The sequence below is a fragment of the Barbus barbus genome, assembly GCF_936440315.1.
Source record: "Barbus barbus genome assembly, chromosome: 27".
Taxonomy (NCBI): domain Eukaryota; kingdom Metazoa; phylum Chordata; class Actinopteri; order Cypriniformes; family Cyprinidae; genus Barbus; species Barbus barbus.
In genome coordinates, this window is record NC_136755.1 from 26426244 (window position 1) to 26438927 (window position 12684).

At 34.8% G+C, this 12684-nt stretch overlaps 1 protein-coding gene across 1 annotated transcript in view; it reads left to right on the forward strand.

Annotated features, from left to right (window-relative positions):
• Window positions 1-3934: 3934 nt before the first annotated feature.
• The window catches only part of LOC306847469 (uncharacterized protein), a gene marked incomplete at its 3' end in the record, with an annotated part of 32341 nt that continues 23591 nt past the window's right edge, over window positions 3935-12684 (forward strand). The window contains exons 1-7 of the mRNA XM_079381414.1: window positions 3935-3998; window positions 5209-5338; window positions 7858-8254; window positions 10004-10084; window positions 11142-11159; window positions 11625-11717; window positions 11865-11900. Of these exons, the coding sequence (XP_079237540.1) occupies window positions 3971-3998; window positions 5209-5338; window positions 7858-8254; window positions 10004-10084; window positions 11142-11159; window positions 11625-11717; window positions 11865-11900 (783 nt within the window). The 5' untranslated portion in view covers window positions 3935-3970. The remainder of the gene's footprint in view (window positions 3999-5208; window positions 5339-7857; window positions 8255-10003; window positions 10085-11141; window positions 11160-11624; window positions 11718-11864; window positions 11901-12684) is intronic.

Sequence of the window (12684 nt, forward strand, 5' to 3'; positions counted from 1 at the left end):
CACATTCATGAGATTTCATCAGACGAGTTCTGGTGTCTCAGTCATTTTTTTGAGGCAGATATTTTTAACGAATCAGTGCCAGCAAACTCAAACACATAACGACTGACAGGCAGAGAGCTTGCCAAGTTTTGGATCGACCAACACATGCATAGGCCAATTCGTTTGTGCTGCACAGAGAATCTAGTGCTGTCAAAGAGACTGCTGTGAATTTTCACAGCATCTATTTCAGGTATATGTCAGGGAGCTGGACATTTTGTTCATAATATTTGCAAAAAGACACCTACAGTGGCTTTAACATGCTCACCATTAGTCCAGTAAGTGGAATGACTCTGCATGCGTCCTGTAGATAGATGGATGGGTGCCAGGGTTAGGTGTGTGTCTATGCTGTGGATAGATTGTGCATATTGTGTGTCAGTACCTCTGACCCAAGAGAATGACTCATTCATCATTGCTGTAGCAGAATATCTTCCTGTCACCTTCCTCTGCCTCTCTAGCCAATTTAAAGCAACACACACACACATAGGGATGCTAGAGTGGACAGGTGGCTCAGGGTCTGATCAAAAGCTCAGTGTCTCCATCTCTCTCAGCATGGCTCTGTTCCAGTGAGGAGCTGCTGAGGTTTCTCGAGGGTCTGTGTCTGACTGATTTTAATACTATGCTTTTCAGTGCTGTTAGATTATACCATTCAAAAGTTTGAGGTTGATACGATTTGTGTGTGTGTTTGAAAGTTTTTATCAGTTTCCTTGCTAAATAAAATGATTGATTCCTAAGATAGAAAGAAAGAGAGAGAGAGAGAAAGAAAGAGATTCTGACTGAACCCAAACATCTGAACATTTTGATTCAGAAACACCAAACCCAGTCTCAAACCTTCCATAGACACATCTCACCAATATTCAGAATAATAATTTTACAAGTTTCTCTTTTACATTGCTTTTTCCTCAGTGTAGAATATTTGTTTGCATGTATTAGTTTTATATTTTGCGAGTGTGAATAGTGCACGTCTCTGTCTCTGGCAGGAGTCGGGTCGGGCGACGGACGTTGGCAGGATGTTTAACACGTTTGATTGTCTTCATGTTGCTCTGTGCACCAGCTCTAACTCGTGAGTATCTTCTCAAAAGATTGTTTGATGTTTAATGTGTCCCAATGATAAAATGCTTCTCATCTCACAATGCCTTTGTCTTTCTTGTGTTTTTTGTTGTTTTTTTTTTTACTTGATATTTTCAGGTATCTTAAATGGATATGAGGAATCGAGAAATGTTATTTTTAAAGATTGATGATTAATTAATATTCTGTTAAATCATTTAGCAGACATTTTATTTAAAGCCATTTCATCCTTGACAACTGCATTGTTTTCCCCATTAGATCTTTATTAAAGGAACAAAGACAAAAATCTACCTGGAAATCTACCCACCCTCAGGCTAAGATGAAGATGAGTTTGTTTCTTTATCTGAATAGATTGGGAGAACTTTAACATTAATTGTATCACTTGCTCATTCCTTTGCAGTGAATGGGTGCCGTCAGAATGAGAGTCCAAACAGCTAATAAAAACATCACAATAACACACAAGTAATCCACACCACTCCATAATCCATAATAACAATTCTTCTAGTGAAAAAAATCTCACAGCGATCTAAATCCACCAATATATTTGTTTAGAACTGTTTTTGCTGCTTGATCTGTGCATATTTCCCCCCTGATTAAGATGAGACTATTTTTTTTTTTTCACTGGAGAAATCAATATTATGGATTATGGACTTGTATTTTAGCCAGAAGCAATGGACTAAAGAATGTCTTGATGGATTTGTTTCTTACAAACCTGCAGCTTTTCTCTTCAGGATGTCAATTGATGGACTGGAGACATGTAGATTACTTGCGGATTATTGTGATGTTTTTATCAACTTGCTTTTATCAGCAAGTGATGTAATGCTATTTTGTTTTTCATTTTTTTTTCTAAATTTGTTCAGATAAGGAAACAAACTCATCTACAACTGTCTTTTACGTTTTTATTTAAGCCTTTTACTTAATAAAGCACAAAAAAGTGTTCAAAATATACTAATATAATTATATTATATACTTTAATTTTACTTAAATATACTTTAAAAAATATACTTGGATAAATCAGTCGAATATAGTGATCACACTAAAGGACTTCACCAACCTCGAGTGATTTAAGCCCTGTCATGTGACCTTTACAGTTGTTTTGTTATGACATCGGTGTGTGGTCCTCATTGAATCACTGTGCATGTCTACAATCACGTATAAATGTGTGTGTATGCAGTTGCTCCAGCGCTGTGGCTTCAGTCTCAGCTTAGTCCCTCATTTACACTAATGGGTGGTTTTAAAACGGCACAAGAGGATATGAGGGTTTAAAGCACCCGGATAAACAGCACTGTAAAAACACAGGAGAATGGCCTTTTTACTCTGGTACCTCTCGCTAGTGCCTTTTTATTTCAGGCTTTCAAGAAGTTCCAGATGTCAGTGTGTCTGTTCGTACTATATCATGACGCATGTGCAAAAACATGGTAATATCATGACGCATGTCCAAAAACATGGTAATATCATGGTGCATTTATGACAGAGGGCTTTAGGGAATTGTGGGAATTATGAAGTGATCAAAAAGTTAAACCAACAACAAAAAATATATATGTAGCCAACTTTTGAGGATTTGGAAGCATTCTGAGAATGTTTTATATTTAGAATTTATTGTTGTTTTTTAGCATCTTTTTAGGTCATAGAACAGTGGAAACAAACTAAACAAATGTTTTAGCATCTTAAATCATGGTTATTATCTTTAACTAAACTAAAACCTTAAAAAATCATGCTCACTACATTTTTAATACTTTAAGCTTTAAATAAAATAAAATATAAAAATATATTTGATGTATTTTAGGGCAACATTTCTCATTTTTATTTAATTTACATTAAAGTACAATAAAAAAATTAAACATCAAAACCCAATAAAAACTATATACACATTTAATTACCTAACAAAAATGACAAAAAACACAACAAAATTGCTAAAATTTTAACTAAGATTAAAATTAATATACATAAAGACATCTAATTCAAAACATTAGACAAAAACATAATATTAATTATTTTATATTATCATTGATATAAATAAAATATATCAACTGTACTAAAATAATACTGTGTTGAAAGTTTTTCTTTAATAGACAATTCATATGAAAAACTAAAATAGCTAAAGTCTGTTCTCAGGGTATTTTTGGGTGCATCAGAGTGTCACATGGTAAATATAGAAAGGAATAAGAGCTGATCATAGGATCTTACGTTCATGGGAGGAAACTGTCTTTGTGATGGATGGAGTGTCACATTTGTTTTCCCGTCGTGTACTTACAGTAGATTAATACAAATGAGCACAGATGACTATATCTGTCAGTCTGACCTTCTGAAAGCTGTCCTGCAGGCCCACACATGTACACTTACATCCGTAATTTCAGAAAATACTTCCTTACTGTAATTATGACGCATTTATCAGAATCTTATACTCAGCCGCCCACATTTAATGCGGGTGCTGATTATGACTCCCTCTTTTGGTTAAAAAGTCATTTAGATTGAGTGGTGGGCTTTGCATTAAAAAAAAGCTAATCAAATTGAAAAGTGAATATATATTTGATATGTATTTATATTTAAATAATAGCTGTAAAATTGAATATTTATTCAATATATTTTAAGTCTCTTGTGTTTTTTTAATCTAAGTTTTTATTTAATAGTTTTAAATCATTTGCTGTTTATTGTTATTATTATTTTGTTGTTGTTGTAAAAGATATGTGTTTGTGGTACAATTTGTCTTCTGTTATGAGGTGGGTGAATGTCACATTTTTAACAATCTGAGCATATTCTCTGGTGATATGTCGCTGCAGACAGGCCTGAAATGACACTCATGTCACTTATGAATTTTTCAGAGCTGGATTTGAACAGATTAGATGGGGAAACGGTGTGCCCAACCATGAAGAATGGACAAGATGACCTTCCAGGTAAAATATAATCACTGTGAAAAACCATGCTGTGATGTGTTTTCATCATATGTTTGCATGCATACAATATAGTCTTTTGGGGATTGCATGTTTTATACAAATTGCATGATATATACAGTATATATAATTACATCTCCTTTATTTAAAAACATATCTGCACACTCGAGCACTTCTCATGACTATTTAACAACCATGCTTTATGCATCATCATTAAAACACTCTTAATTAAGGCATTGTTTACCTATAAGTAGTTTTCTGTATGCAGGACATGCAGCGGCACGAAGCTGTTTGGTTTATTAGGTAAAGATGCTGAAGCTGATAGTCACCTTGTTTTAAGACATCTTTATATCAAATGAGGCAAATAAAACTTTGGTCTCTGGCCGGCCAACTTCTAGCTCAGCAAGATCTTAATTGGTTGTGACTCCTTCGCTTTTAACAAATAATGCGGAGGTTGCAACCTCAAATCACAAACATGTGCTGCTCTGTGCACAGATGGAAACGGGGAGTAAGCAAGTTCAAATGCAATTACTGAAGTAAACAGATGTAAAGAGATCTACTGGATGTTTTTGGACTGGATATGTGCATAAATGCATATTAATGTTTCTATAAATAGTGTATTGCATGAATTTCTCACTAATGCAAATGGAATTTCTATAAAAATTTGGATATACACAGAATCAAAGGGATTTATTGTAAAATGCATTGTACCGGGCAGACAGTTGATAGTTTTAATTTGTTTTATTTTATCCTTTTTCATTATTTTTTATTTATATTTATTTATATCTATTTTTGAAATTATTGGATGACAGGCCACGAAAAAAGAAAAAAAAATCCTTTTAATTATATTTTAATGTTTTGACACTCTGGTGTTTTGTTTTGTTTTGTTTTGTTGCAGAAGTTATTAGGGGTTTATGCTTTATGACAGCAAAGATCAGATATTTTGATACTTTTAAATATTTTCGATTAAAGTTTATTATAGTTTTTTCCTCTATGTGAACAGTAGTTTGGTTCATATTTGGACAGTCTGAACTGTCTATCTTATGAAAGACAGTCCATCCAAAAGATCCTTTCTGGGAAAAAAAAAAATAATTATATGTAGTGTGAACAAAGACTTCTTATTTGATCTGAAATGATTCTAAATTGTAATAGAAATTCCATTATTATTGCTTTAGAATTTTTGAGTATTGAAGTATGTATTTGTGTGTGGCAGGGTTTGACCTGATCACGCAGTTTCAGTTGGATGTCATTCCCATGAGGGGCGTCAGAAAGGTAGAAGGATCCACAGCCCTCCAGGTGGCGTACAGACTCGACCGAGAGGCCAACTTCCAGATCCCAACCAGGTACCGATACATGGTTTAGTGTGTGGTTTATTTTAGTTATAGAACATGTTCATATGGTACGAAACGCATACAACTGCTTAAAACTTCTCTTACATCTTATATGCATCCATGCACTACACGAACTAAAGCTAGAAATGTCACATAAGCACACATACATAACCTTGTTGACATCCATAATCTTTGTTTCAGGTGTTCCATTATTACAGGTCAGAGACAGGTGTTATCAGGCTCTCAATAGCTTCTAATAATGCAAAAACAGACTTGTCTGAACCCATGCAGATCCGCTCGAGCAGAACACTGCATACCCAGACAACCAGTCTCATTGACACACGAATAGTCACGTTTTAGCTTGGTTGTCAAGTCTTTTGGTTTATTTCTCTGGCCTAGTAAAATGTTTGGCATTTGAGGAGCAAGAAACAAATCCATCATTTTTAACTTCAAACCATTGCTTCCAGCTAATGTACGAGTCGTCTATCCATAATATTGTTTTCTCCAGTGATAAAGTCGTCTCATATGAATCAGGAGAGAAATCTATACGTTTCAATCGCCGTTTACAAGCCACAAGGGTAATTATAGTGAATATGACTGTTATGATCATAGATGGAAACAAAGTCACTGGTTCAATATAATGAATTCAATAGAAGTTAAAATATAGAAATGTAAATGATGTTACAGAGATGAAATCTGACAGTGTTTTAATGTGGCATAATGTGACATAAAAGACAAGGCCTGGGTGTTTGGATAACGCCAATCTCCATTAATACAGTCTAAAAACTGCTGTAACAAAAGGAAAATGTTACGTAACTGACACTACCCGGCGAATTATGAGATGGACTCTGAGTCTTTGAAGTGCTAATATCTATTCGGGAAAGCATGACTTGGAAATGGAAATGTAGAAAGTGATTTCTTGAGATTAGAGATTATTCCAAACTGTGGCCCTCATTTATTTTACAAGCCAACAGGAAGCTCCATATTTATGGCCTCGCTTGATCCATTTACAAGCTGGTTAAAGGGCACTGTAGCTTCATTTGTAAGAGCATCTCCCGCAGAGCGCCTCTGCCTGTTAAAACGCCACACGGGTCAAGCCCAGAGAGGGTGCGTGTAAAACCGGACAAGGTAATTGATTCTCAGATGCTGTGGTGTCCCGTCTCTACCTGCGGCCCGGCCTCTGATTCTTTAACACAGTGCAATGAAAGCCAGCACCGTTCCTTTGAAATAACTCACGGACAACACACAGGCTTTGAAGATGAAAGTGCACTTGGCTCTGATCTGTTTGGCATTCATAATTTTATCTCAGAGCAACTTGAAGCCGAGCTGCTCTGTGTGTATAATGCAGGGCTATTCCCTTGATGATCAGACAGTAATGGAGGTGAATTACTATTCTTATCGGTAATAGATCCCTTTTATAAATAGATGTGCTTTGTGACAAGAACGTAACTTCATTACAAATTTTCAGAAGCATTTTCTGCAATTCTTGAGAAACACTCAAGAGTTTTACCTGCTATTAGTTTAGAAAATGGGCAGGTTTTCTCATTTGAAATTAATCACTAGAATGTTTATGAGACAAATGTTCAATTTCATCTAATTTTCTCTTATATTTCACTCTTTATTATTTTATTTTATTTTATATTCACTAAAACCACCCAGCCACAGACCATAACTCAATACATATTTAAAAATTTAAATGTAAAAATTTAAAACAGGTTTCAGAACCTTATTTTTTCATCACTACGTTATCACAAATGTACAATTTCATTTAATTTTCTCTTTATTGTATCTTTTATTAATTTTTATTAATAGTCACTTAGCAGATGCTTTTATCCAAAGCGACTTACAAATATTTAATTTCTTTTCACTAAAACCACCCGGCCACAGACCATAACAATTTCCATGTAGATTTATATATTTAAGTTTTTAATTTATATATGAATTTTTATCATTTATTTTTAATTTATATATTTATATTTAATTTTCTCTTTATTTCATGTTTCATTTATTTCACACTTTATTTTGCTATTTTATTTTGTTATTTATTTATTTTAACTTTGCGCTAAAACCACTTGCTTTCACATCGTAACTCAATATTCATATAAATTAAAATATGTATTTAAAACTTCAAAATCATTAGAATGTTTTTAACATAAATGCACCATTTATTTAAATTAGTTTTATTTCACTCTTTATTATTTTATTTTGCTCTTAAATTATACTTTTTTGTTATTTTATTTTAATTTTATTTCACTAAAACCACCTGCCTTCACACAATATCCAATATTCTTTTACATTAAAATACATATTTGTTACTTTAAAATGGACTTGAAAACTTTTTTTAAAAATAACAGTACACATTTAATTTAGTTTACATTACATTTACTTTAACATTACACATTATTTTTGCATCTAACAGTAGATTACAGATAGATAGCCACCAGTATCTTGATTCCTGCTTGCAATGCATTTGTGAAAAATAAGACATATAGACACATATTCAACATATATCAATATTTGTTGCCCACCAGGCTGAACTTTCCAAGGGGCTTCCCAGATGAGTACTCTTTCATGACCACCTTCCGCATGATCAAGAACACCGTCAACAAGGTGTGGAACATCTGGCAGGTGGTGGATGAAGACGGTTTGAAGCAGGCAGGTATGCGTCTGAATGGAGATCAGCAGGCCCTGGAGTTCTTCCTCACCACTATGGAGGGAGATGTGCAGACCGTCACCTTCCCAGGCCTTTCTGACCTCTTCAACACTAAATGGCACAAAGTGATGGTTGGTGTGGAGAAGGAGCTGGTGACGCTGTATGTGGACTGTCACCCTGTGGACCAGAAACCCATCAAGAGGAAGGGCTACATCAACACGGAGGGAGACACTCTGATCGGAAGACTGGATTCTGATCCCAACACCTCTGTAGTGGTGAGTGTCACCAGTTCAATTTGGAATATTTACTAATAAACTATATATTTAACTTTCTTAAAGGTGCACAAAAAAGTTTTACATTTCAAAGTAAGGAAGATGATTAAAATGCATTTGCCTGTAGATGATGTAGGAAACAAATAATTACATTAGATATTTATTTGTTTATTTATTGCCATATTTGCCAGCATAACATTGGTTAACAGTGTTAATTCTTTCTTGAAAATTTTAATTTTGAAAGGGTTCATTCTTTCTTGGAAGTGTTAGTTTTTTTTATATATAAGATTGAAGTTTTGGAAGGGTTCATTTTTTTTCTTTGAAAGGGTTAATTTTTTCGATTTTGTTTTCTAAGATTAAAATTTTGGAAAGGTTTGTTCTTTGAAACGGTTCATACTTTCGAAGATTGACATTTTGAAAGGGTTAATTCTTTCTTTGGAAGTGTTAGTGTTTATTTCTAAGTTTGAAGTTTTGGAAGGGTTAATTCTTTCTTTGGAAGGCTTAATTCTTTCTAAGATTGAAGTTTTTGGAAGAGTTAATTCTTTCTAATAGTGAAGTTTTAGAAGGGTTAATTATTTCTAAGATTAAAATTTCAGTACGGTTAAATCTCAGATCAAAGTTTTAGAAGGGTTAATTATTTCTAAGATTCAAGTTTCGGTACGGTTAAATCTCAGATCAAAGTTTTAGAAGGGTTAATTCTTTCTAAGATTCAAGTTTCGGTACGGTTAAATCTCAGATCAAAGTTTTAGAAGGGTTAATTCTTTCTAAGATTCAAGTTTCGGTACGGTTAAATCTCAGATCAAAGTTTTAGAAGGGTTAATTCTTTCTAAGATTCAAGTTTCGGTACGGTTAAATCTCAGATCAAAGTTTTAGAAGGGTTAATTCTTTCTAAGATTCAAGTTTCGGTACGGTTAAATCTCAGATCAAAGTTTTAGAAGGGTTAATTCTTTCTAAGATTCAAGTTTCGGTACGGTTAAATCTCAGATCAAAGTTTTAGAAGGGTTAATTCTTTCTAAGATTCAAGTTTCGGTACGGTTAAATCTCAGATCAAAGTTTTAGAAGGGTTAATTCTTTCTAAGATTCAAGTTTCGGTACGGTTAAATCTCAGATCAAAGTTTTAGAAGGGTTAATTCTTTCTAAGATTAAAGTTTCGGTACGGTTAAATCTCAGATCAAAGTTTTAGAAGGGTTAATTCTTTCTAAGATTCAAGTTTCGGTACGGTTAAATCTCAGATCAAAGTTTTAGAAGGGTTAATTCTTTCTAAGATTCAAGTTTCGGTACGGTTAAATCTCAGATCAAAGTTTTAGAAGGGTTAATTCTTTCTAAGATTCAAGTTTTGGAAGGGTTCATTCTTTTGTGTTCTGATTAGGTTTTATTTTTGCTTAGGTTTTGCAGTGAATCTTTACTGTAATTGATGAATGTTACTGTCACCCTGCACCTATCACATCTATCACATCCTGTTACAGTCACTACCTGTGATAAAGGCAACTGTCAGTCTGTGTAACTGTCACACTGTCTGATATGTGTTACCATCAGTCATTGTAACTGCCAGATTGCTGGACCTCAGCACCTTGTCACTTCTTGTCCAGGACAGATAAAAATAAGTCTGATAGTGCTGTCAGTCAAACTTACAATGATTTAAAACCGAAAAAAACTAATTCTGATACATGTAAATCATAAAAGCCTTGTGGTTTAGGATTTGTTTATATAGTCAAATAAAGAAATAACTTCATTGTTTTGTGTTTTTTTCAGTTTGAGTTACAGTGGATGCTGATTCACTGTGACCCAAAGAGAGCTCAGAGAGAAAGCTGTACCGAACTTCCTCAGTCTGAGGTAACTATGCTTTTATCACTTCCTGTTTTGTCTAAAATGAGAATCTGACCATTCACAGTCTCTCTTTGTTATGTTTTAACCACTTAAATATGGAGAAATCAGGTCGGTTACCTGTTGAAAGACTAAAAAGTGGTTTGTCGGTCTCCTATCCTCATCAGCAAGCACCCAAAACGTCACTAAAACTATTTAACCTTGTCAGCTAAGATCATCAAACCACCTTAGGCTGGTTTTAAAGGGATAGTTCACCCCAAAAAATTATATTTCTGTCATCATTTACTCACTCTTGAGTCGAGCCAAACTTGTATGAGTTTCTTTTTTCAGTTGAACACAAAAGAAGATATTTTGATGAATGCTGGTAACCAAAAAGTTGATAATAGCCATTGACTTCCATAGTTTATTTTATTTTTTCTCCACACCACAGTAGGCAATGACTACCGTCAACTGTTTGGTTAAAAAATATATTTTGAATAACGTTGGTTACCAAACAGTTGATGGTAGTCATTGACTTCCATATTTTTTTTCCATACCGTGGAGGTCAGTGGCTACCTGTTTGGTTAACAATATTTGCCAAAATATCATATCATAAGAAAGAAACTCATATAGGTTTGGAACAACTCAAGGGAGAGTAATTGACAGAATTGTCATTTTTGGGTGAACTATCCCTTTAATTTTTGTAAATAATTGTAAATATAGTTGTACAATTTAAGACTTTATGCAAAGTTCTGAATAAAATTATCAACAGTATTACTCTCATTCTATCTAATACATGTGCTGCATAACCGAAGTATGGCCTAAACATATTGATAGATTATTGCTGTAGCAGTCTGGATAGGTTAGTTGCCTCAAAAGACCTTGTAACATCTCACTTTGCCACAGTTGGCATTAATGTCAAAATCCATGCATTTGCTTTGTTTTTGATGAGTTGGTCGGCAGGGGCGCTTTTGTTGGCCGCATGTTGTGGCGTCATCAACAGGTGTGCTTTCTCTTTTTGGTGAAGGGGTTTCATCTTCACTAACTCTGCAATAATCTTAATTCTCTCTCTCTCTTGCTTCTTCAGATGTATGCCAATGCTGAGGTATTTGATTTTTTACTTTGTTTTTCTTTTTTGTTAATCTATTAATAAATTATTTTTTTTAGCAAATAATCTACTACATTGCTTTGTTGCTGAATTGACTCATTTGCTACCTGCTATACTTACTTCAATCAACAAAACATGACCCAGAACAGCTTTTATGTATTTATATGCTAGAGGTTATTAACGCTGCAAAGTAAATAATGTGTTATTTTATTAGGGTTAGGTTAAGTTTGCTTAACAATGGAAGTTATTTTGTAAATGTGTTGTTCCTTGGCTCGTTTAAACCTTTAGCTAATAAAGAGAAGCTGGCAGCGGAGAGCGAATGATACATGTTTTATTCCTTATTGTGTTAAAGTAATTTGTTAAGGTCCTTGGTAGAGAGAGATTATTTGCAACCCTTCCAGTTATTGATTTTGGCATTCAGTGGATTGCTTTTCCTTCTTTTGCTCCTTCAACCTCCTACAGCCGGATCCCAAGCCGATCCCCGGTCCCCCCGGTCCTGGGGGTCCTGAGGGGCCTCGTGGAGCCCAAGGAGAACCAGGCAGAGATGGGAGAGATGCAAGTCTTTCTGCTCATTAAAAAAATAGTTGCTCGTTAGAGATTTTCTTATGTCAACTCCTCTGTCCTGTCTCACTGACTTACTTATTGTTTTTTAACACATAGTGTCCTTTTCTGTTTTTTGGGGGGTTTTTTCCTGTTCTTTAGGGTATTCCAGGCACCCCAGGCACTCCTGGAGCTCTGGTAAGTGTGAAACATTGGAGGAAAATCTTCATCTCCAACCTCTTCAAGAAGACATTGGGTCTCATTCACTAAACATGTGTACGCACAAATTTTTGCGTGAAATGTGCGTACGGACATTTTCACGAATACATCATGATTCATCAAAAACTTTCGTACTAAAATTTACTCTACATGTACGAAAAAATTCAAGAACAACTTATGCCACACGTACGCAATAATCATGTATGCCCGGGGCCTTATAAGCATGTATAAAGAACCCCACATATAATTAGATATGTTATGTACAGGGTGGGTGAAAAGTAACTAGACATTAAAATTGATAATAAAGTATAATTAGAGGTCCAATTATATAAATATATACATATATAAAATTAGAGGTCCAAACAACAAATCACCTGATCTATCCTTATATAAAGGTGATTATTGTTTCTCACCTTGTGTTTGGAGGCATGGCACACTTGGTACTGCTTGAAGACATTGGGCGCGTGCTCTAAGGAGAGAGAGCACGTCTTTAGAAAACGCACAGCAGGGCCGGCACCAAGGGGGGCACTCGCAGGCCGTGGCCCCCCAAACGAGTTACTGTGCCTCCCCACCTTCCATCCTCTCCCCTCCTTGCTGAACGTGATCGATATTGAAAGCGAAAGTACCAATTAAACAGCCCACATAAGAAAGCAATTGAACGATTTAGCTAGCGTCAATAACTGCACGCGATCACAGATTGCACGCTCTTCACGAATACACCCCCCCCACATACACAACGTGATATAAGTATTTGTTTAAAATA